Source organism: Cajanus cajan, chromosome 10 (genome assembly GCF_000230855.2).
Source record: "Cajanus cajan strain Asha chromosome 10, NIPB_CcT2T_4, whole genome shotgun sequence".
Lineage (NCBI taxonomy): Eukaryota > Viridiplantae > Streptophyta > Magnoliopsida > Fabales > Fabaceae > Cajanus > Cajanus cajan.
Window position 1 is genome coordinate 48,834,002 of NC_138526.1, and position 24,994 is coordinate 48,858,995.

Sequence of the window (24,994 nt, forward strand, 5' to 3'; positions counted from 1 at the left end):
TTAATTTTAGTTTAATTTTATTTCTTATCTTTTTATTTAAAATTTTAATTTTATTAAATATCAACAAATAATCAAGGATATCCGCAAGTATATAAAATTTTTATAGATATCCATTAAATAGATACTTGCACTAAATAGAATGAGTGACGGGAAGCTACTATCCATTTTATCTATTTCATTCCTATTCACAATTTGCTTATAATTAAATTGATTAATATGCCTAAATTTATATCCAAGCTAGTGGACTTAAACCTTCAAATAAATTAACACTTTAATATCAAACTTTTATAGTGAAAAAAAAAACAATAATAATAATTATACTATTATTTATATTTATTTTTTATAATTATTTCATTATAAAAAATGTTACTTATAATAACATACAAAAAATATCATTATATATAATATATATAAATATTAATTTATTTGACATATACTCACACATAATTTTAATATTGATTTTGAATGAGATTTAATAATATATATTGTGTTATATTATACCATATACTTATACTTTTTAACAATATACCTATATATATATTGTATTTATAGTATATATAAAAATAATTTTTATTGATAAATATTATATTATTATATGGTGTGTATGTCACTGCAAGACACTTTTTGTAGTGTTTATATTTGTTCAAATAGGTTAATTTGTTAAGTGTTGATGAAAACTTTTAATTTGAATATCTCCTAATTAAAAAAAAAAAAAAAAAAACTTGATACATAAATTTCTAAAACTCCTAACTCATTTAGTAAATAATAAGCTTGATTGGCTTAACCTGGGTTAATCAGGTCATAGACATCAACAAGCAAGTCTCATCCTTAATGATATATAGTCTTACCAACTAGAGATCATCTCAGTCTGTTAACCCTAAAAAAAAATGATTTTGCATTGTTAGATATAGTGCCGTTGTTTGTCAGCTTCAAAAGTCATAAACATTGTTATGAGAATATATATGTAAGGTTGAAGAAGAGGGAAGTATAACAAAAGATCGCAGTGAAGTTATAAAATATACCGTCCAATTGAAATGATTGATAAAAACACATTAGTTATGTGGTATGGTGGAAAATGATACAAAAAAGTACTACCCCTTTTCTTATCTTTCTACATATTGACGAGCCAATTCTCGTTACTTGTCCATTTCAAATTAAGTTACTTTAATTATATTCACTTATTGATAATTGCCCTATATTCTACGGCATATTTTCCGTTTGTCAAATATAATAATTATATTTAGATATCTTTCAAGCTTGAAATCGTCGAAGTTATAATTACTCTTAGAATTTCAACCATTTAGCTTAACTAACATCCATATAGTATGATGAATTCTCGAAAGTTGAGTACCCATTAACCGTGATTTTCTACCAAGTGGACTTACTTTTATCATTAATTAATCTTTCCAAGTATATAAACAATCATGAAAGCAAATTTGATTGCTTTCAAGATTTTAAGAACAGAATCAATTATTACCATACGAGAACTTAATGGCATCCAATTTGAAAATTGGGGATCAGTGCATGTACGAAACTTTTCATATATTGGAACAGACTAGTAGTATTGTCTTGAGCATAACTACATATTCCAAGTTAAAACTATGCGCATATTGTGTGTGTATATATATATACACACACACAATAAGTACTACATATCTTACAAAACTTGAACAAAAAATAATGTACGTATAACAATCTATTCACATCTCCTTTTACATGTATGGCAAATTATTTTTGTTAACTACACAAATTAACCTGCAAGACTAATTACATGATCATCAAATGGATATCAAGAAAAATATATATGTTGGACTACAAATAAGGTCCTTCACAACTGATAGACAGCTGAGTCTCTTTAAGTATGATATTGACAGGAGCTCAATTTCTTTATCATGTGTATGAAAAGACTTTGTTGAAAAATGCAAAACCCACTTTATGATCTTTACGCCATTTTCGCTTGTGAATTCTGTATAAGGGCGAAAATACTTGCATATTATACAAGGCTGTGTGGAGATTGATCAACCAGTATGACGAAAGAAAATCGGTAGGGAGAACAATTAGAATGAAAAGTCAACAAAAGGGAAGGAGGAAATATCTTTCATGAACTCCTCAAAGTCCCATTCTCCCGTGGCTAACTCTTGTTGAAACAAATTCTCCACCCCAGCTTTATTTTCAGCTATGCCAACGTTGCAGTTATTAAGGATACTATTTATGTCATCAAAGTAACTGTTGTTAGTTTCTCCCATGCACGTGCTACTCAGGTTATTATGATTAACAGTGGTGCTAACATTCTCAAGGGGAGGAACAAACATATCCCCTTCTACCCCGATATTTACACTCCCAAACACTCCGTTTTCCAAATAAGAACCTTTGTTGTAAACTTCACTTTGAGAAAAGCATGATCCTATTCCTTCAAAGTACCCTCCAGAAGGTTGCATGGTTGATCCATGCTCCAGCATAGGCAACCTTTCAATCATGGTATTGAAAACTGTGGTTTGCATTGATGGTGATGGTGATGGAGATGAAGCGAACATAGGCACAAAGCGTGCATGTTGGTGATGTTGCTGCGTAGACATAAACCCTCCCATGTTGAGGTCTTTACTAGGTTCAGACGAGGATTCGCTTGCGTTTGGTGAGGTTGAGGTTGTGGTCGTGGAGGACATGTTCTTGAGTCTTTTCTTTATCGTTGAGTTCCAAAAGTTTTTTATTTCATTGTCGGTTCGACCAGGCAAGCGCGCCGCTATTTGAGACCATCTTCATCAAAAGTGAAACATGCTAAATATCATGTCAATGAATGCACATCTAGATGTCTACATGTTTCTTGTTGACAGCTATATATATGCATGTATATAGAAAGGAATGCTTCGCAGGGAAACTTATAAAAAGTGATAAACAATATACAGATATGGAGTGCCTTCAACTCAAAGTTCTTGTTCTGCGCGTGTGTGTGTGTTCATGCCGTTGTTATTTGAACTTCAAAATATAAGTGTGCAAGGAAATCGACATTTCGACAGCTGAAAATTGTCTTCCTAAATTTTCTCCATCCATCGAGGGATATATTTTACAAATATGACTTCTGGATACTCAGAAACCAATTTGATATTCAGTGAGAGAAATAAAAACAGAAAAGTGTATTTTTTTTTAATGTATAATAACGACCAACTCTAGTTCAAAAAAAAAAGGCGAAATGATAAATGTTAATTAGGTGTTTGAAAAAGTAAAATATCCAAAATTCATTGCTCATACTATTGATCAAGGAAAAAAATGTATACCTCAGTTTTTACTTTTTTGGTGTACTAAGAAAAAAGAGAGAAATAGATCGGAAAAATAACCGACAAATATAATATGTCATGCAATGAACAAAAAATATAAGAAAAGATATGAAAGGAAAAATATAGTATATCACTATTCATTCATTAATGAAATAATTCTTATGCACTTCTATTTTTGATTTTTTTTTTCATTTTATTCCTATAAAAATGGTGAAAAAATGTGTAACAAAAAAATAATGTTAGTTGTATAATAAATTGTACGATAAATTTAATAATAATAAAAAAGATACATAAATATGAAATTATGAAAAGAGATAAAAAGAAAAGGTGTTATATGTATTCTCTAACAAAAATAGTGTGCAACCAATATTTTTAGTTGTTGTATGATTCGGCGTAGGTGTGTAGAAGTGTCTATTGGATTTGTTTACACGATTAAAAAAGTTGAATTAAGATATCTTAGAAAATATGCATTCTCTGGCATGTTAACTGACAAATATATAACCCTTCTAAATAGTGTCATTTTAGAATTCATTCTTAGTTTTTATGGTTTCAACACTAAAATACATCACTCTTCAGGTATTTGGCTTAGCTTTAAAGATAAACTTCGATTTTCGTAGTATATGTACTAAGAAAGTTCTCAGCAGCTGAGTCCTTTAAAGGAAAAAAAAACCCTTCAAAATTAAAGCATTATGCTGTTAAATACTATACATGCTACAGCAGTACAGTCTAATTATAAGTTCTTTAATGTTAAATACTGCATGAATATAAATTTATTAAGTAATAATAAGATTTATAAACTGATAGTTATATAGGGGGATGGAGTGGAAATGATAGACGTATATATATACCTGTTACCAAGAAGGGAATGCAAGTGTATGATGAGTTCCTCCTCTTGGGGTGAGAATGCACCTCTCTTAAGATCAGGTCTCAAGTAATTGATCCATCGAAGCCTACAACTTTTGCCACACCTTTGAAGGCCAGCATTTCTCGCCACATCGCTCCAACACCCTTGTGCATTGTTTAGCATGTAGTTCATGAGCTTGTCATCTTCTTCTGGTGACCACAACCCTTTTCTAAGCTTGCTACAGTTTTTGTTTTTAGTACCATACGCCTCTGGCTTCCTCATCGCAACGTTCCTCCAAAGGGCAATTTCCTCTCCCGACTGGTTTGATGTGTACAACAACACAAGGATTAATTTATAAAGTGAGAAATATTAGAAAGAAGCTTCATGGGGAGGCAATTAATGATGACCATGATGATGATGGTGATGGTTATGGTTATGGTTATGGGTTTGCTTGCAAAATAGGGAAGAGTGAGAAAACAAAAGAGAGAGAGAGAGAGAGGTTGGTTGACAAGTCTAGTAGAAAACGGTTTGGAGAGGGACCTAAGGGATTGAGAAAGATAGGTGGTCGTCTTGTCTTTGACTCCATGGCTTTGTCTTTTTCTTTTCTTATTTTTCTTCACTCACAAGGTTATCATCACACACATGAATCATAAGGTGCCGGACAAAATATATATGTTAATTGTATATGTATACGAGTTTGTTTTATAACCAAGCCAAGTTATTTTGCTTCCACTTCACATAGTCTCTTTTCTCCACCCACACGTGTAGTTGAAGATATATATACAACAAATATAAGAATAATGAATGAAAGCTAGGGCGGCGACGATAATGAATATCACCTGCATATATGTATTTTGTTCATTTAATTTTTAGCATAAGATCCGCATGTTTATGTTGCAATGATATAAAAAAAAAAAAAAAAAAAGTAAAACAGACTCAAATATGTGCGAATCAATGACTTTTTCATTCATATGTATATATGTATATTGGATCCACTACCTGATTGAGCTGATGATCTGATTTGAAAGCATCACACAGCCATTAGATTCATAGATTAGTGATTGTCATAAATGATTTTTTATTTATTTATGAAAATTGAACTTGGTACTAATGGATTTAGAACAATTCAAGCACACTTCTCGACCAACTGATAGACTCCTTACATTCTTAATTGATTATTCAGCCAATTCCAATTATATGTATAGAACTGTTACTTTCACAGACAAAATAAATAAATAAAAGATTACTCAGTCACCCATTTGTATAATTGGTTTCACATTTGGTAGTGTACTCCAAGTACGGTCAAGGATTACCAACCAAGGTTGATTAACACGTATGCAGATTATACCCATGAATAATACATGTATTTAGCAAAATATAATTTAGCAAAGAGACTTATAACTTTCTTAAACAGTAATCAAGAGGGAAATGTATAATTAAATTGTGATTGAAGGAAGTGGTGCACTTTAGCCTTCTCTGTGCACAATCTTTTTCAAACAAAGGTGAATCATGTGAGAAAAAGAAAGAAAGAAATGGTGCAACAGATCATTGACTTCTGACACCATCTTTTTAATGCAAGGACAAAATGAATTAAGTCACAATTTCATTTTTCTTGTGCAGAATTAGAAGCTACAAAACAAACTAGAATGGGGGAGACCAAAATCTACTTTGTTTTTGGTTCTTATTTCAATTTCAACCACACATACCTATGAAGAATATCGTGCTGGTCAGATTATTTTTTCATCTAGAATTTGGCCTACTTGCCTACTTTTTTACCCTAGTTTGTGAAATACATGTCTGGCAAATCTGATACATGGAAGCTTTGTGGTAGTTAAAGTAGTGAATTGAGGGTTTCAACTTTCAAATTGGAATGAACTATAGAATGAAATTAACTCCACTATTGCAGAATTGGAAAAAGCACTAAATTGGAATGTATCAAAATTACGAAACACCAAAAATCCTTATAAGGAGTCAAGAGACCCACTCCTGCAGCAGTAAAAAGTGGAATCAATTTGATTAAAAGTTTCAAGATGGTACACGGAAAAGTAAAAAATTCGACCAATTTAATAAAGTGGAATCCCTTTAGAGGGACCAAATGGGGAAGCAGGGACGAAGAATGCTATATTCAGTCATCAAATCATGTACTTATAGAAATGTGGCATTGCAGGATTTGATTGGGTGTAGGTAGAATAGATAAAGTTATAAAAGAAAGGAAAGGAAAATATTATCATTGGTCCACCGCAGAGTTCCAATTTAAATCGTTACCAACAACATATTACTTTGACTTCAAATAACATTCATGACTAATCGCAGTTATGGTAATACTATAGGATCTAGAAGGTTAGTTAAAGGCCATAGATTAACTATAAAAGTTGTCAAATACCACATATAAATTCACATTATAAGAATTGTATTAGGAAGAGTTTGTTAATGAGTGTATTGATAGGATTTTTCATCCCTAGAATTTGCTTTCTCTGTATTGTTCTCTCTTAAAAGCTTAGCTCTGATTGTGTGTTGATTACCTCATAACTAAGCAAGCATGAATTTAGTTAGATAAGAGGGGTCCTACCAACTATAGGCTTTCTTTCCAAACCTAGTAAGAAAATGCAACCACCAGAGTAACGACCTATGCCTCAAGGGCAGGTGGCATATAAGGAGCGTTTTGTTTACATCATTCAAATAAAAGAGCTAGAAAAACAAATGGGAAAGGCATAAAATTTTAGAAGAGTTTGAGAGTTTATTTATTTTTTGTTTATTACAAGGAACACCTCCCCTTGAACATAGGGTGATAGAGGCCCAAATAACTCAACCCAAATCAGAGTAATCAGGTGGGCCACCCAAGGCCCAAACGCAACAGAAATATACCTGGTTGGCTAAGAGATTATTATTAAGGATCCTCTTTAATTCTTAGAGCCGTCAGTTTTCCAATAGATTGGTTCATTCTGAATGGTTGAGATAATAGTACTGTTATTTTCCTTGTTCTTTAAATTTGAAGTTGTAATGGTTTATTGGGTTTGAAATGAAAATTTATGATGTTATTCAGTAGTTGTTTTCTTCAACCATTATTTCCCTTAATAACCCTTTTAATACTATTCTGAGTTGCTATCATAGGACTAGTTTCTTTTGAAGGTTTAATAGATATTGAATGGGTTGACATTCTTTTTGGGTTTGAGGATTTTTAAATACAAAAAAAAAAAAAGATTTGAGAATTTTTCTCAAAAGTATTTCTATCTTAATAATGTTATTATTATTAAATGCGGAATGAATAAATAAGGGATTTATTTCATGTGAGCAAATATATAGGCTCTTCTTTCAGCAAGAAAGCTATCCGATATCCTTTAAAAGTAAAAAAAAAATAGAAACTAGTCCAAATCCTATTTCAATTACAACATTAGAGATTTGACATCTGTAGTTGGGCTTATTGACATACTTGGGAATGATGATGGAATCATACTTGAAAATACAAGAGGTGACACACTCAAAAATCTAAGAGGAGTGGGCTAGACATAGAAGATTGGGCCAGTCAAGGCCCAATGGGCCCTATGGGCTTGGAAGGCCCGTACTTAGTTTCAACATGGGCCTAACTTGTTTTTAACTTTCTTATTATATTTTTGTTAGCATAGTTTGAATATATTTTGGTCTTGTATTTTGGACCACATAGAGTAACATTTTAGGTTTTAGGCTTGTTGGGCCTAGTTTTGGCTTCATGGGCCATTGGGCTTTTGGTACCCAATATTGGGCTCATTTTCATTCTTGTAATTTTTCTTTTTCATTGTATTTGTTTGACCAATGTATTTAGGTCATTAGAATAGGAAAATACAAGGAATACTAAAGTAGGCTAATTAGGTTAAATTAGGTTTAATTTGGAAGTCATTTAAGTTACATTTGAGTCACATGTTTAGCACCATGGGTGGCTGAACATGTGCCACTCAAATTAACCCTAAATAACTCTCAAATCAAACCTAAATGCATCTTGGTACCTAAAATTTCGGAGTAGCACATGGGAGCCAAAATTTGAATTCAAATTTCAAATTTGAATTCAAATTTTGGGCGCCCTTACCACTTTGTATGCACTTTTGAGATTAATAAAATTGGAGAGCTTATTCAGCCCAAATTTTCCTTGAAAGTCACCTTGAGAGAGAGCTTCACTTTTAGGAATCCATTAGGTTTTCCTCCTCTTTGAAGTGAGTTTTCCCTTGCACCTTAAGCTTGGATGCTTCCATCCAAGGCTTAAGCCTCTTCCTATCCGTGAATCTTCCTCCAACAAGTGTTCAAAGTTTCAGACTCCATCTCCTTGAAGAAGATCCGTGACTAGGTGAAGAATAGGAGAGGAACATCCAATCACTCCTCCTTACCTCCTCCATCACTTATGAACTTTGTTATTCCCTCCCTTAAGTTGAAGGATGGTAGAAAACAAGTTAATCAATTGTACCCAACTTGAAATCAGCATTACCTGTGTTAAAGCTAGAAATAATTGACAATCCAAGTGTAAGACTGTTGTATGATAATGTTTGGGATAGTATGTGTGTAGCAACATGAAATATAATATATTAGGATATTTTTAATTGATTAACATTATTTTTTAAAAAATTAATATGATGAACCTCTAGGTTTAATTAAACTTTTTAAATAACTCCAAACATGTGGTTTAACGGTAGGGGTTGATCCACCTTTAAGCAAGGTCAAGGGTTCGAATCATGCCTTGTGTATGTAGCCGTGTTAAATCTTGGGGCAGCTATCCCATCCATTGAGGTGTGGTTTAACGGTAGGGGTTGATCCACCTTTAAGCAAGGTCAAGGGTTCGAATCCTGCCTTGTGTATGTAGCCGTGTTAAATCTTGGGGCAGCTATCCCATCCATTGAGGTGCCTCCAACCAACGGTGGATACTCCATGTACGAACCAAAAAAAAAAATTAAACTTTTTAAAATACCACAATAAGTATTAAAAAATTGACATATATTGTTTTATGAATGAAATAGTTTTATTGAGTATTAAAAATTCAATTAGATGAAATTTGTAAAACCATAGACATTTTCATATATATGTCATAATTTAACGTGAAACTTGGCACAAAAGTATTCTTAATATTTGTGGAATCTCCTCAAGCTTTTATACTTTAATGAAAACTAGGATGAGTGGGCCAACTTTCATAGCCCAAATTTGGTGTAGAGTCATTGAGGCCCAACTCTCTTACAATTTCAACTCTTATCATAAATTTGATACTATTGTTGTGTTGGCAAGATGCATGGTTGCCATCTACACTTTGCATGGAGCTTATCCACCACCTACTTCTTCTTCTCTCCATTTTGTCGTTAGGACTTGCATCAACATATTTGATAATCAAAGAAATTGGAGTTACTCTAGAATTATAGATACTCAAAGAAATGAGTCAATGACACTAATGAATAAAATAACACTTCATTAAAGTATTACATTATTCCAAAAGATTGTATTTTTTTCTTCTAAAGTACATACATTATTTATAAAATGATATTCACAATTATGTTGTAACAATCAAAAATAGGTTTTCAAAATTAAAATTGCTTCAATTTCATTTTGAAATTAATTACATAAAATAAACAAGTAATTTTTATTATTAATAAATATTAAAAATAATTGAATATTGTAAAATTTTGATAAATAATTTTATAACATAAAGTTACAAGAGTAAAATATAAATTAATAAATTATATAACAGCAAAACTCAGTTCGGATGTTTAAATAAGGTCTCAGTCCAAATATTATACATGAAAGAAAAATAAAAACGGGATTAGGAGAAAATATCTTATTAAAAACTTTCATCCAAAATATTTAATAGAATAAAATAGTCATATCGGTGCATATTTCATACATTTAATATGATTACCTAGATAAAATACCAACTGTCTTGTATAAATTTAACTTAAGATCCTACATACGGACCAAGCCTAGATAGTTATATTAGGAAACAACTGATGAAATGTACTTGGGGACGTCCACACTTGGATCTAAGTAAATGGAATGCCTACTATGGATCCTATATGCTTCATTTATGGACTTTTTGACGAAAGTGGGGTTGTTTTAAAAGTTTATTACGTAAATGGGGTTGTTTTGAAACTATTTACGCCTTTGGGGCTGTTTATAACGGTGTCGCTATGGGCCATAGCGACACCGGTGACACGTGGCATTTTTTTTCACTTCAGGGACCATATAGATAAAGTCGCTACAGCCCATAGCGTCACTAAACGGCTTAAATAAAGTCGCTATAGCCCATAGCGCCACCAAACGGCTTAAAATAAATAAATTCAAATGTAAAAAAAAATTAAGTTAATAATTTAAAAAAAAAAAAAAATAGTGGCGCTATGGCCTATAGCGACACTGTGTCGCTATAGGCCAAAGCGCCACTGTGATAAATAATAAAGTACATATTTAATTCGTGATAAAATAATCTAAAGGAAAAAAATATATATAAAGAAAAGAAATTACACAAAAAATAAGTTTATAAATAGAAATTAATATTTAATTTGTAATATAAAATAAATAAAATTTTAAAAATAATTAAGTAAATAATTCAAATAAAAAAAATAGTGGCGCTATAGATATGTATAAAATAAACAAATTATAGAAATAATAAATTTATAAATATATATTTATATGAAATTGATAATATAATTTACTAGAATGTTGAGTATATAATAATTTTTAACAGATATATTTTATTTAAAAAAACTGGGCAAAAAATAAGTGAAGGAAAAAAATGTAGAAAAACAAAAATGAAAAAGAAAAACTGGTAGAATAAATCTGGAGAAAAAAAGAGACCCAATAACCCAAAAAAATGAAAAAAAAAAAAAAAAAGCTAGTGTCGCTATGGGCCACGGCAACAGTGTCGCTGTGGCCCATAGCGACACCAGCCTTTTTTTTTATTTTTTATTTTTAAATTTTCGTTTTTTTTTCTACTTAAAGTCGCTATGGGTTATAGCGACAGAAAGTCGCTGTAGCCCATAGCGACTCCAGCCTTTTTTTTTTTTTTTTAGTTTTTCATTTTTTTTACCTCAGTTTTTTTTAAAAATTTTTTTTTTGTGTTTTTCGGTTATTGGGTCATTTTTTTCTCCAGATTTATTCTACCAGTTTTTTTTTAAAAAAAATTTTGTAATTCATTTTCTTTTGTTTTTCTACAGTTTTTTTCCTTCACTTATTTTTTGCCCAGTTTTTTTTTTAAATTTACATATAAAAAATTATTAATAAACTTAAATAATAAATTTTCTTTAAACTACACAATTAATTATTTTTAATTAAATTTATTAACAAATTAATGATAATATATTAATTTTCTTTATTTACTTATTTTTGCCACAATTTTTTTAAAATTTAACATATTATAATATAATTTTATTTTAATTATTTAGTTTCTGTACTTTTAATTTTAAATATAAAAACGCAAAATTATAAATAAAATCTCATTATTGCACAGTGTCGCTATAGGCCATAGCGCCACTTAAAAAAAAACATTAAATAATAAAGGAAAAAAATATATATACACAAACCTAATTACAGAAAAATTAAGTTTACAATTACAATATTATTTAACTGCTAATATAAAAATAAACAAATGGTAAAATAAAATAAGTAAATAATTTAAAAAAAAAAAAAAAAAAAAAACAAATTAAATAGTGTCGCTGTGGCCTATAGCGACACTGTGTCGCTATAGGCCATAGCGCCACTTAAAAAATAAATAAATGCAATATTTAATTTGTCATAAAATAATAAACGAAAAAAATATATATACATAAAACTAATAAGAGAAAAATTAACTTTATAATTACAAATTAACATTTTTAACTGGTATTATAAAAATGATTTTAAAATAAAAGAAAATAATAACTAAAAAAAAAACAAATTAGTAGTGTCGCTATAGCCTATAGCGACACGGTGTCGCTATAGGCCATAGCGCCACTTGTAGAATAATTATATATATTTTTTATGATTACGTTTTTAAATAAATATTTTTTATTTTTATAAATATATAAGTTCACTTCATTATTTTTAAATTTAGAAATTATTTTACTTTTTTTTGTTTTTTTTCTTAAATGGTGTCGCTATGGGCTACACCATTTTTAATGGCGCACAAACTGTGTCGCCTCAGCCCATAGCGACACTGTTTTGGCTCATTCGAGCCCACCCCACACAAAAAAAAAAAAAAAACCACGTGGCATTGGTGTCGCTATGGCCCATAGCGACACCGTTGTAAACAGCCCTAAAGGCGTAAATAGTTTTCAAACAGCACCATTTACGTAAATAACTTCCCATTCAACCCTACTTTGGTCAAAAAGCCTCATTTATGCATATGATAGTTTGGTGAAAAGTATTCCCTAATATCACTATTTTTTTTTTTTAATTTTATTTCCGTATGCTAAGCCAGGTATATTTTCATATGAATAGTAATGGATACAACCAAAACGTGACATGGTAATAAAAAAAAAAAAGTATTCACATTAAATTTTGTTTAATTTACAAAACATTTACTATCATAATATTATATCACTTCATCATTATTATCATTGTTTAACATCACTATTATCACTTATTACTACTGTCATCAATTGCTATGATTGTTAATGACAAATCCAAAAAATTTGTTAAATAAGAGTAATAAAATATTTTATAATATCTTTATTAAAAATATAATAATTTTTGGAAAAGGTATATTTTTGTGACAAAAATTTAATATATCTATATTTTGTACTTTAAATTTTTTTCATAATACAACTTAATTAATGATCTTGATTTTGAGTACTTGATATAAACTACGTTAAAAATTTAGAGGAGAAATTTTATTGTTCACAATGATTTTACCAAACTTATAAATAATTATTTTCGATATCAACAATATTTATAAAAAAAAATATACATGCTTCAAATATATATATATAGATTAACTAATTAGTGTAATGTCATTTAAATTTAACTTGTTATCTTGAATTTCAATATGTTAAAATTTGGAGAAAAACTTTGTTACTAAAAGTGAATTTACTAAATTTAAACATAATTATTTATAAAAAAAATGTTTTCTATACAAAGAAATGTGCTTCTAATGTTTTTAATTATAAAAATTATTTCAGTGATTATAAATTAAAATTTTAAAATTTTAATAATTTATTAAATGTATATTTTATCATAATGTTAATTATTAATTAACAATTATAAACATAAAAAACAAACACTTCCTTTTGCTTTAAATAAACCAAAAATATAAGGTATATGCCACTGAAATTAACTCAATAAAAAACCACATGTCTAATAATATGATAGAAGATTAAAATTAGTTGCGCGAATAAAACAATTTTGTTAATAAAAAAATTTCAATTTGACTTTAAAAATAATTAGTTTTTTTAATCCATTAAAATTAAATTTGATATTAAGTTACAATAACTTACATATTATTTTCAGTTACCATTTCCAAGTTGTTGTCTTTGTTGTGACATTGCCGAAAAAATAAATAGACAACAAAATTTAAGAGTGAGACAAATTTGTGAAAGAAAAGAGTGACAATTATCATGAAAGAAACAAAATGGATATCAATCACACTGAGGAGGTCCTTTGTTAAATTACTTAAATGAAGGGTTGTCTCCAAATTTAATTCCCATTTGATATGAGACGCTAAGGTTAGCCCGATATGCTTTCTATTCAAAAATCATACTGGGTGATCTAATTTTAAAAATATATATATTAAATATGAATAACTATTTTGTGTGATAATATTTATTAAAAAAATAGATGAGAGGTTTTTTCTAAAGAAAATTTTAATTTTTATCTAATTTAACTTTTATTTATCACAGTTATTTATAAATTAAATTTTAATATTTTAAAATAAATTATTAATAAAAAATAGTTTTATAAAATTAATTATTTATCATAAATTTTAAATATAATTTATATTTATATATTTATTATTTAAATTTAAAATATAATTTATATATTCAAACATAAAATATCTTGATTTTAAAATTTATTTTGGTTGCATATTTTTTAAAATATTTATTTTAGTCATTTGTCTTCAAAATTTAGGTCAATTTAGTCTATTTAAATATATTTTTTTTCTAATTCAAAATTTAAAATTTGTATTCTAAGATTATTTATATGTAAATTATTTAATGCAATTAAAGTTTAAACCAAATGCGTGTTATAAATATGGTGAAAATAAAAAAGATTAAAAATATAATTTTTTATTATTTTTTAGTTATTTATTTGATATATTTTTCACATTATTTTTACTATATTTGTAACCCTTTTCAGATTTGAAAGTTAATTGTATTTCACAATTTTTATACAGGTGAATTTAATGTTACAAGTTTTACATCTTGAATCAATTTATTATGCTATAAAATTGAAAAATTATTGTTTTAAAAAAGATCAAATTAATTAAAATATAAAAGATAAAAGATAAAAAAAATTAATAAAAAAAGACTAAAATAATATAAAAGACTGAGAATATAATTTAACCAATAATTTATTATAAATTTTAGTTATATACAATAAACATTTTATTTCAACATTATACATGTTAAAATATTAATAAAATAATAAATGTGAAAAAAAATTGTTTTTTTTTTGGGAGTGCGTATCTTTTCATTTTGGCATAATATAAATTATGTTATTTTGGCTGTTTATCGTACTAGTATAAACTAATCAAGTTGATAAAATGATAAGTTTGATAAAGAAAAAATATCCATGGATACCAAAATCTATTTAATATTTGGAGAAAGAAAGTGATACAATGTTATAGGAAAAAAATAATAATAATAATAATAATAAATAATAATAAAATGTTTATACATCATAATAATTGCCTTTTGTTTACTTGTGCAACGAGGAAAATGAATTTATACATGAAAGTTTGAATGAAATTTTAGGGTTTTAAAATTAATTTTAGCAATGTTATTATCAGCTGGTACCACTTATGCTTAGAATGAATAGTCTTTTGTTAAAAGGCTTTTTGGTATTTCTTAACCAGAAGGTTAATTTTGCTGTTTTTTTTCTTCTAATTCATTATTTCTAAAAAAGGAAAAAAAAAAACTGGTACAACTTTTAATTATTTAATTTGTCCATGACATGAGGATGTTAGGTGCAATTGAATGCTGTAACAAAAGAAAATTAAAAAAAAAAAATAGTGTAATGAATGTGGTAGTGTGGTGAATTCATGAGTTTACCAACTCAGAGAGAAAGGACTGTCTGTCAAGTTAGGAGTGGAGAGCCGTAAGTTTTGAATTCTCTGGTTTTTAGGGTTTAGGGTTTGTTAAGGTCACTATGATTTTAGGTCATTTTTATGTGCCACAAAGAATCTGATTTAAATGACTCATATCAACTTAAATATTTTACCGTCCTATAATGATATTTGCAGTTTAAAATTTTTATTCACAAAGTAAAGATATAATTTTTATGTAGTTATATTAAAGTGCTACATTCGTTTAATTAATATATTATTTTTATGGGATAAATTAGAAATTAATTAGAGTATATTAAAAAATAGGACATCATCCTTTTAAAATATTTAGTATTTTAGATTATACATTTCACAGATCAAATATTTACCATATATAAGTAATTTTTATAATAATTATATATACAAATAAATACAATGTTTAAATATATAAATTATATTTAAAATATATATAAATAAATATTTTTAAATATAAAAAATATATTTTATATTTAAGATAAATAATTTATATTGTACTATAATATTATTTTTAATTTTTGAAAAATTTATTTAAAAATAATAATATTTATTTTATAAATATATATATATATATATATATATATATATATATATACATATATATATATAATAAATAAAATTAAATTTGATAAGAAGTTATAAGATAAAAAAATAACTCCTAGAAATATTATTATAAAAAACAATCACCCACGTATAAATATGATAAATTTATTTATTTGTGATTTTATTTCTTAAACCATAATTCATCATTAAGATAAATATATTATAATTTAACTATAAAAAATAATTTAAAAAATGCAATCGAACTCTTTGGTTCGACCGATCTGTCTAAGAACTAATTTACTGACCTATCCATGCACTAGAAGATCTTTTTTTTTTAGAATTTCAAAACTGTATAAAATAGTCAAAATGGTTGAAATTAGTATAGAAAAATGGTTTGAATCCATAGTATTAAAATTAAAAAAAAAAAAAAAAAAAAAGTCATATACCAAAGGCAGGTGATTTAACACACGTGTTCTTTAATAATAAAATAAAAACATAAGAAAGTTATATACATTATTTGATTTGGAATAAATTCATATTATCACTTTAGTTATGAAATAAAAAAAGTTATATTAACATTTTTTTATTTAACATTTCTGTGTCATTTAAACCTTTTCCATACGAGCAACACTTGTCGGTACACAGTTTACAAAACTATTTATTTGAGAAAATTCGGCTGGTTTTATTTGGAATTTTTTAAATAACACACAATATTCTTTCTTTCTAATTATACTAACATTTCTTATTTATTTATTTAAATAATGCATATGACTTTTATATAAAAAAATTTGTATTCTATTAAAAAAGAAAAAATATTAATACAAATATTAACAATTGAATGTGACTTAATTTTTTTATATTCAATTTTAACTATCAAATTATATTTTAAATATCATGAGTGTTATAATTTAGAAAATATATACTAATTTCAAAAAATAATATAAAAAAGACTTGAGTAATTATTATTTTCAAAATTAAAAGATAATAAAAACGTTCATAAAAAATATATAATATTACATGTAATTCAAAAATAAAAATGAATGCGTATATAATTGATAAAATATAAATTAATGTTTAATTTTTTTCTTTTTTCATTTTAACTAACGAAATTATTTTAATAAAAGTTAGTAATTTTTAAAAATTAGAAAAAAAATATATATCATTTAAATACGTTTATGTAAAAGTGATTATAACTTTTTTCATTTATTTAAAAACCCGTACGTGTGCTAAATCTATCAATCTGAGAAGATAAAAACATAAAATAAAAAAAAATGTTTATTGTATCGGTGCTAATGAGTTATGGGAGCAACAATATATAGGTTATAATTTTTTTTTAAAATAGAAAAGATTACAAAGATGGTTGCAATAAGGATTAAACCTAGGTCTTCATGTTTTTAACTATCTTAACCTTTTTTTACGCCGATTATATTCCACAAATTCCTTCCTGAACTTTAAATTAACCATTTGTTAGATTCAAATAGGGATGTAACTGAATGGATTAAGTATGAGATTTATGATATTTATTTTTCTCTATGTGATTTAAACTCATTCTCATTCAAATATTAATAATTTTCAATAAAAATAAAGTGATTCAACCTCAATAATTTATAGTGTTGAAAATAGTTATTTTAACATGTAAATAATGCTGGCAAATTTAGTTGAAGCGATTCAAATAGGGATGTAACTGAATGGATTAAGTATGAGATTTATGATATTTATTTTTCTCTATGTGATTTAAACTCATTCTCATTCAAATATTAATAATTTTCAATAAAAATAAAGTGATTCAACCTCAATAATTTATAGTGTTGAAAATAGTTATTTTAACATGTAAATAATGCTGGCAAATTTAGTTGAAGCGGATACTCTTGTCAGTAATGCTCGTAAATAAAGTAGGGGTGTGCAAAAAATTCAAATTTATTCGAACCGATTCATAACCGATCCGATCCATATTAAAAAATCCGATCCATTTTGAAAAAAAATCCGAACCGAACCACTTTATAAAACCGGTCCAGTTATCCGATCCATTTTTACAAAGTGGATCGGTTCGGTTCGGTTTGATTTTCTAAAAAAAACGATCTATATATGAGTAAAAAAGTGGATAACTGCACTGCACCGCACCGAACCGATCCAATTTTAAAAAAACCGATTCATATTTTAAGAAAACCAAACCGATCCACTTTATAAAAAATGGATCGGTTAACCGATCCACTTTTATAAAACGGTTCGGTTCGGTTTGAATCGGTTTTTTGAAAAAACCGATCCATGAACACCCCTAAAATAAAGTTATATGGAGCTCTTGAAATATAAGTTAAAAAGAAAATATTGAATCAATTTGATTTAGTTTTAATGAGTCTATTGGGTAGAGTATTCAAATTCAATCCAAAAACAAATTGAAAACCGAATTAATTGACTTTTGTATATAAATATGAACAACTAGAGCATTTTTAAGTACTATTTATTTAATTTTTATTTATTTATTTATGAATTCAATTTTAATATTTTAAGAATAACTTATTAATAATGAAATATTTAATATATAAATTTTAAATATAATTTATATATTTAAATATAATATTTATTTCTATTTGTAATTTATTATAATTTTATTTATAAATAATAAACGTTTATCCCGTAAAGAGATGGATCTTGAAAAAATAGTTATATTTATATATCTTTTAGAGATGAGCCTTTTAAAATGAGTTTTTAAAAATACAAAAAAAATAACTTTTGAGTTATGAGACTTAAACAAATTATATAAATATTGATGTAAAATATTTTTTTGAAAAGAGTCTAAAATAAGGACTATTGACTTCGTTCTAGACCGACCATAATTATACCTTATTTAATAAGTACTTTCTCTATTCGTGTAATTCTCTCTTATTTTTATTTTTGATTTTACAAAAATGAGATAATAAAGTTGAAATAATAAAATATTAAATAAAAGTTGATTCTTTTCTCCATAGAAATTATATTGACCCTAATAAGATTCAAAACTAGAATCTTATGCATACTACCTAATCTCTATCACCACTTGATTGACTATTAATTCAATTAAAAGTTGTTAGGATAAATTTATTATATTAAATATTTATTAATCATGTGTATTAACCTTAATGACCAATAATTTGGAATAAAGGGAGTAATTTACAGAAAAATTTATCCGAACTAAACTTTTAAAATAATTAGCATGAGATGACTTTTACAAATTAATTTATGCATAAATTCAATTTATTTTATATTTTTTCCTTTCTCGTTAGTACCTTTTAACAAATTATCCAAATGGCCTTGAGGCTGGAGTTAATACAGTCTGGTACCTTTTATGTCATGTCCACTTTGTCAGACCAGTTAATTCAGTTAAACATGGGATGAAAGATTAGAGTGCATGTTTGTAAATGAGAGGAAACAAAGAACCTAATCGACACAATTATAACGTTGGAAACAAAAATTATTGCATATTGAAGACAGTGAGCTACTGATAATGTAATTAAGCCTAAAATTTATTATAATTAACCTTAACTGTTCAGCATAATTACACTTATGTCCAAAATAATATTAACTATAAACTTTTCTTTAGAACGTGTCAGGTGAGAATATTGATTACGAGATGTTAACCAAATTGACACTTTGAGTGGAGATTATATATACATGTTGCAGATAAGTAGCAGTGCATCAAATTCTTTATTTATGACAATTGACATCATGGAGCGCTCTGTGGAAGCTTTGGAAAGAGATCTGAAGAGCGTGAGGAAGTACTATGGGAGTGGAAAAACAAAGGACGCGTCATGGAGAGAATCACAGCTCAAAGGGTTGCAAAATTTTATAGTGGAAAGAGAGGAAGAAATTGTGAGGGCCCTCAAGCATGATCTGGGGAAGCATTACGTCGAGGCTTTCAGAGATGAGGTGTGTTATGTGACTCTTGATACTATTAGCAAATAGTATACTTGTTTAAGTTCATTTCTTAATTATTAATCTATGATTACTCGCAGGTTGGAACGTTAATGAAGACCTTAAACTTGGCAACCAAGTCGTTGAAAAAATGGATGGCGGCCAAAGAGGTGAGGTTCTGGTAGCTGCCATCAAAGAGTGCACAAGATTTTTCCTTCCATAACCAAAATTTGATGTTTGTCACAGGCCAAACTGCCACAGATAGCATTGCTTTCTAGTGCAGAGCTAGTTCCTGAGCCACTTGGTTTGGTTCTCATAATCTCATCATGGAACTTCCCTTTTGGTGAGTTAATTCAAATCGAAAGATTGATCGTCTGTTTATATACGAGTTCAGAAGAATTTTTAGAGTTTCTCTATAGAAAATATTTTGATTGAAAAACTTTTGAAAATTTTTCTAAACTTGTATTGAAATAGGTCCGTAAAATTTTCTTTTAATATCATTAACAAGGTTTGTAAAAGTTGCTTTGAATATCATTAATCAGATCAACTAAGTTATGGTTTTATTAAACCAGGACTATCCTTGGAGCCACTAATAGGAGCAGTAGCTGCTGGAAACACTGTGGTTTTAAAGCCTTCAGAGATGTCTCCTAGTTGCTCTTCTCTTTTGGCCACTGTTCTGCCAACTTACTTGGACAATAAGGCCATTAAGGTCATTGAAGGTGGGCCAGAAGTGGGGGAGCTACTGTTACAGCAAAAATGGGACAAGATTTTCTTCACAGGTTAACCTTTTCCAAGCTTAGTCTTCCATCTTCTTTTTTTGTGTTCTGGTCATAATTACTCATAAGTCATAACATTTGATGAGATCTTCTTTTAATGTATGATCCAATACTAGGAAGTGCAAGGGTTGGGAGGATTGTTATGTCTGCAGCAGCTGTGCATCTAACACCAGTGACTTTGGAGTTAGGTGGAAAATGCCCAGCATTGGTTGATTCCCTTTCTTTTTCTTGGGACAGAGAGGTGGATACTCCTTCAACCTTGTCACATCTCATGATAAAAAAAAGGAAAACACAAAAAGAGAAAGGAGTTTTATTTGGTGTGGTACTGGTAGGAGGGTTAAAGTAACATGATTATAGACATGTTCCGGTGGTAAATCTATCCATTACTTCTAAAAGAGAAAAAAAAAAAAATTATATAAATTATAATTATTTTATACATAAGTTAATTTATACTTAAACAAATTCTATCATATTGACTTTTCCTAAATCTTATTTTAAACTTCATTATATATTAGTTTTAATTTATAAAAAAAATATTAAAAATTTTCTTCTTATTTTTTTCCCCCTAAAAATATTTTTAGAGACTTTTATCAAGACAAAACTTATATAATTATGTGTAAACTTGTGGAACAAAACAATTTGCTAACTGAGAGTTTCTTTTGTTGAACCACAAGGTGGCTGCGAAGAGAATTTTGGTGGCAAAGTTTGGGGCTTGTGCAGGACAAGCATGCATTGCAATCGATTATATCCTTGTAGAGAAGGGTTTCAGTTCCAATTTGGTACGAAAATTGAAAGAATCTTCCTCCTTCTGTTATTTTGATCTTGAAGCATTTCTACTCTTTCTTTCTTTAGGTGTCATTAATGAAGGTCTGGATTAAGAAAATGTTTGGAGAAAACCCCAAAGAGTCCAACACTATTGCAAGGATAGTTAATAAAAAACAGTTCATGAGACTTAAGAATTTTCTCACTGAACCAAAGGTCAAAGAATCGGTGGTTGTAGGTGGATCAATGCACGAAAATGACTTGTGAGTATCTCTCTTTTCTTGGCATATAATCCTCTAAAGTTTTCTTTTACATGATTATCCCCTAAACAATTTTGTGCAGATTTATTGAACCAACAATATTGCTGGATCCCCCACTTGATTCAGAAATCATGTCTGAGGAAATCTTTGGACCAGTGCTTCCAATTATCACCGTAAGATGCATAATTTTTTTTTGTCTATTCCTTTCTGATTAATATTCCAGGAATGTGATGTGAAGTTTCATTTGTATTTTCCTGGCTTTTGCAGCTGGATAAGATTGAAGACAGTGTTGAGTTCATAAACTCAAGGCCTAAACCTTTAGCAATTTATGCCTTCACCAAAAACCAAACTCTGCAGAGAAGATTGCTATCTGAAACATCATCGGGAAGTCTTGTATTCAACGATGCAATTCTACAAGTATTAATCTATCTCTATCTATTTCTCTACCTTATCTAATTAATTAAATATTGGGGCATCTCATTTCGAACAAAAGTAGAGGGACGTGAAAAAAATTGTTTCCGTCAGTAAAACAAGTTTTTTCCTGATAAACTTATTTAGAAATACTTCTAAAAAAAATATAACAGAAAAATAAAATTAACTTTTACATAATTAAAATAAATAAAAGTTTTCGAAGAAGTTAATAAAAGTAATCTCTTACAAATTAATTTATGTACAAGTTAATTCTATCTTATGAATCAAAATATTTCATATTTTCTTTTTCTATGAATACTTTTAAAAATGTTTATTCAAACAGTACAAGTTGCGGTGTAACAGTTTTCAATCATAATAATAAAAACAATCACATGTATTGGCTGTTTATGCTGGAAAGTTAATAAGTATGTGTTTTTGTGTAGTACATAGCGGATACCCTACCATTTGGAGGAGTTGGTGAATGTGGATTTGGCAAGTACCATGGAAAGTTCTCCTTTGACTTGTTCAGTCACCACAAGGCTGTAGCTAGGAGAAGTTACTTTACTGATTTTTGGTTCAGGTTTCCTCCATGGACTCTTCAAAAGCTTCAACTACTTGAGGTGTCTTACAATTTAGACTACCTTGGAATACTTCTTGTTATCCTCGGCTTGAAGAGATCAAAACGATCATTATCTTAGGCTTCTAATTGATGTGCCTTATGTTCCTTCACTTATCTATTTCCAGTGAGCCCCCAATAAGGATAGGTTAATCCTACCAAGTGTGTTTCTAAGTTTATGATTCTCAAGTCTATTCTCTTATTATTATTATTTTTTTTTTATCATGTATGTGTAATGTGTTATTATAATTTGGTAAAAAAAGTTTGAACAATCATTTTTTTCATGATTATAACTCATATAATATCTTAAAACTGACAACAAAAAATAATCTGTCATTATAAAACATGATTTTCGTTGAATAAACATTTTGATGTTTTAGATTGGGAAGACAATAAAATAAGAAGTAAAATAAACTAACAAATAAGAGAGATACTGTAATTCGGTGTATACCACTAGATTCTGAAAGAAAAAAAAAATATAGCCAAATGAATGGAACACCACACAAGGACAAGATAGCACACAAGCTTCACTAGAAAAATCCTGTCTTCAATTTCTAATAGTACAAGACAATGCAATTTATTCCATGGACTCCTCCAGACAGAAATGCAGTTCAAAATCAATACAATAGGACATGCTATTCACTATATGTAACTGCATTCGACATGTACTAGGTCCACTATGTTTATTATCATTTCAGGCTCAGAAGCAAATAACCAGAAAATTAAATTTTCAATAAAAAGAATAAGCTAGACCTACTGTTCAGTTAATCATTATTTATTAATTAGACATATAATTTGTATATATTTCCGGAACAACTATGAGTAGCTACAATAGTTTCTGGTTTATCCAGTTTATTGGCTCCAATCTTACACATAAACATATAGTTTGAAACTTTGAATGGACTTTACAATAAAAAAGAACATACGTAGCATAACAAATAGAAAGTTAAAAAGAAAACAACAATATTCAACATGAAATGGAATGCTCTGGGTTCAGATCTGTTGGTGGTGGATGCTAGAGGTAGACACATAATATAAAAGCCATTTATGGGTCTTCAATCATATGCTGCTATTAGGTAAAGACACATGAATGAATTTTATGTTATCTTTCTAACATTCTGGTTTTCTACTTGTCGTGTTTGAATGTTTCTGGTGAGAGTCACATGGAATAAGACCCGTTTCTAGCAAGAGTAAAATTGATGACTTTTCTATTATTATTCAAGTTATTAATCAATATTCGTGATATATTTGATTTAAACTTTTATATATTTTTTAAATGTTAAGAAATTATAAATTAATATTTTAATATTATAAAATTGTGTTATTATATTTTATTATTATTATTATCATAGTTACACAGATTCATTTATTAAGTTGAATCATGGTTCAATCATTGCCACATTTGAACTCGTTGGTTATATCCAATCATTAAAGAGTTCGTGTATTCGATCTAAGCACCGAAATTACAATTAATAAAAAAAATAAATGGTGTACAATAATGAGATCCAAAGGATGCTTATCTACCATTAACATATATTAATGGAGCCGTTGAGCTGACCACCACATTAAAATCAATGAAGTTAAGGATTCATATACTTTTCCTGAAAGATCCCAGTGAGAGTAGGCAAGGGGGGTTTGTCCTTAGAATATGATTATCATTTAAAATCATTTGATTTGGGTTAAAAAAATTAAAAGTTCCAAAATCTGTTAAGATCAGACTTTGTTCTTGATCATATAGAACTTTTTGCAGCCTCTGCTATATATATATATATGAGAGATATTCTCTTATAAATTTAATTAGATTTATTTTACTTAATAAATTATGTTTTGAGTTAAATTTTTATGAATTTAAGTTAAATTACAAGTTTTGAATACATAGATTAAATTTTAAAAAAATTAAGAAATTGAAAATTATTTAATATTTTATTGAAATTTGATTTAAAACATAAGTTATTAAATATAATAAGTTTAATTAGACTTATTATTATTATAGCAAGTAAATTCTTCCTTATTCATTCATATAATGTGCATATAAAAAATGACACATTAATAATTCAAGAATATTCTCCATTCTATGTACAACTAAAAAAAATATAGTTGCTACTTAATGTATATCTACATGATACTATAAAATATTATAAAATCTAAATTTTGATATTCACTTGTCAAATTTTTTGATTTGTGGTTGTTTATCAAACAATAACTAATTACTACACTTTTATGGGTTGCACATAAAAGAAAAAGTATTCCTAAACTATTAAGGTGTCACTTTTTATATGTGCATTATATATGTGCTTTTGTGTTAATTTGAATATATATTATAAAATATCATATCATTTTCAATTTTTTTAAAAATTTATAGATTTTATTTATATATTAAAAACTTTTAATTTAACAATTAAATCAT

General features: G+C 27.8%; 2 protein-coding genes across 2 annotated transcripts; one reads left to right on the forward strand and one right to left on the reverse strand.

Moving 5' to 3' along the window:
- Nucleotides 1–1,666: 1,666 nt before the first annotated feature.
- Nucleotides 1,667–4,777, reverse strand: LOC109805966 (transcription factor MYB46). The gene is made up of 2 exons (XM_020368274.3): nt 4,121–4,777; nt 1,667–2,754 (listed from the first exon to the last, which is right to left on the reverse strand). Exons 1-2 carry the CDS (start codon nt 4,396–4,398, stop codon nt 2,058–2,060), a joined length of 975 nt encoding a protein of 324 aa, XP_020223863.1. The 5' UTR covers nt 4,399–4,777; the 3' UTR covers nt 1,667–2,057.
- A 14,751-nt stretch (nt 4,778–19,528) lies between these two features.
- LOC109806074 (aldehyde dehydrogenase family 3 member F1) lies at nt 19,529–22,859 on the forward strand. Its single transcript, XM_020368424.2, has 10 exons — nt 19,529–19,777; nt 19,864–19,932; nt 20,009–20,105; nt 20,335–20,541; nt 20,655–20,779; nt 21,213–21,317; nt 21,391–21,563; nt 21,643–21,733; nt 21,828–21,977; nt 22,415–22,859. The coding sequence occupies exons 1-10, from the start codon at nt 19,562–19,564 to the stop codon at nt 22,667–22,669; spliced, it is 1,488 nt and encodes a 495-aa protein (XP_020224013.2). The 5' UTR covers nt 19,529–19,561; the 3' UTR covers nt 22,670–22,859.
- The last annotated feature ends 2,135 nt before the right edge of the window (nt 22,860–24,994 follow it).

Bases quoted from the DNA above. Each gene is read 5' to 3' on its own strand.
- LOC109805966 (XM_020368274.3), bottom strand. From the start codon at position 4,398: ATGAGGAAGCCAGAGGCGTATGGTACTAAAAACAAAAACTGTAGCAAG. The intron at 2,755-4,120 runs GTATATATATAC...CTTTTGATGAAG, and splicing joins CATTCCCTTCTTGGTAACAG to ATGGTCTCAAATAGCGGCGC.
- LOC109806074 (XM_020368424.2), top strand. From the start codon at position 19,562: ATGACAATTGACATCATGGAGCGCTCTGTGGAAGCTTTGGAAAGAGAT. The intron at 19,933-20,008 runs GTGAGGTTCTGG...TGTTTGTCACAG, and splicing joins AATGGATGGCGGCCAAAGAG to GCCAAACTGCCACAGATAGC. The intron at 21,978-22,414 runs GTATTAATCTAT...GTTTTTGTGTAG, and splicing joins TCAACGATGCAATTCTACAA to TACATAGCGGATACCCTACC.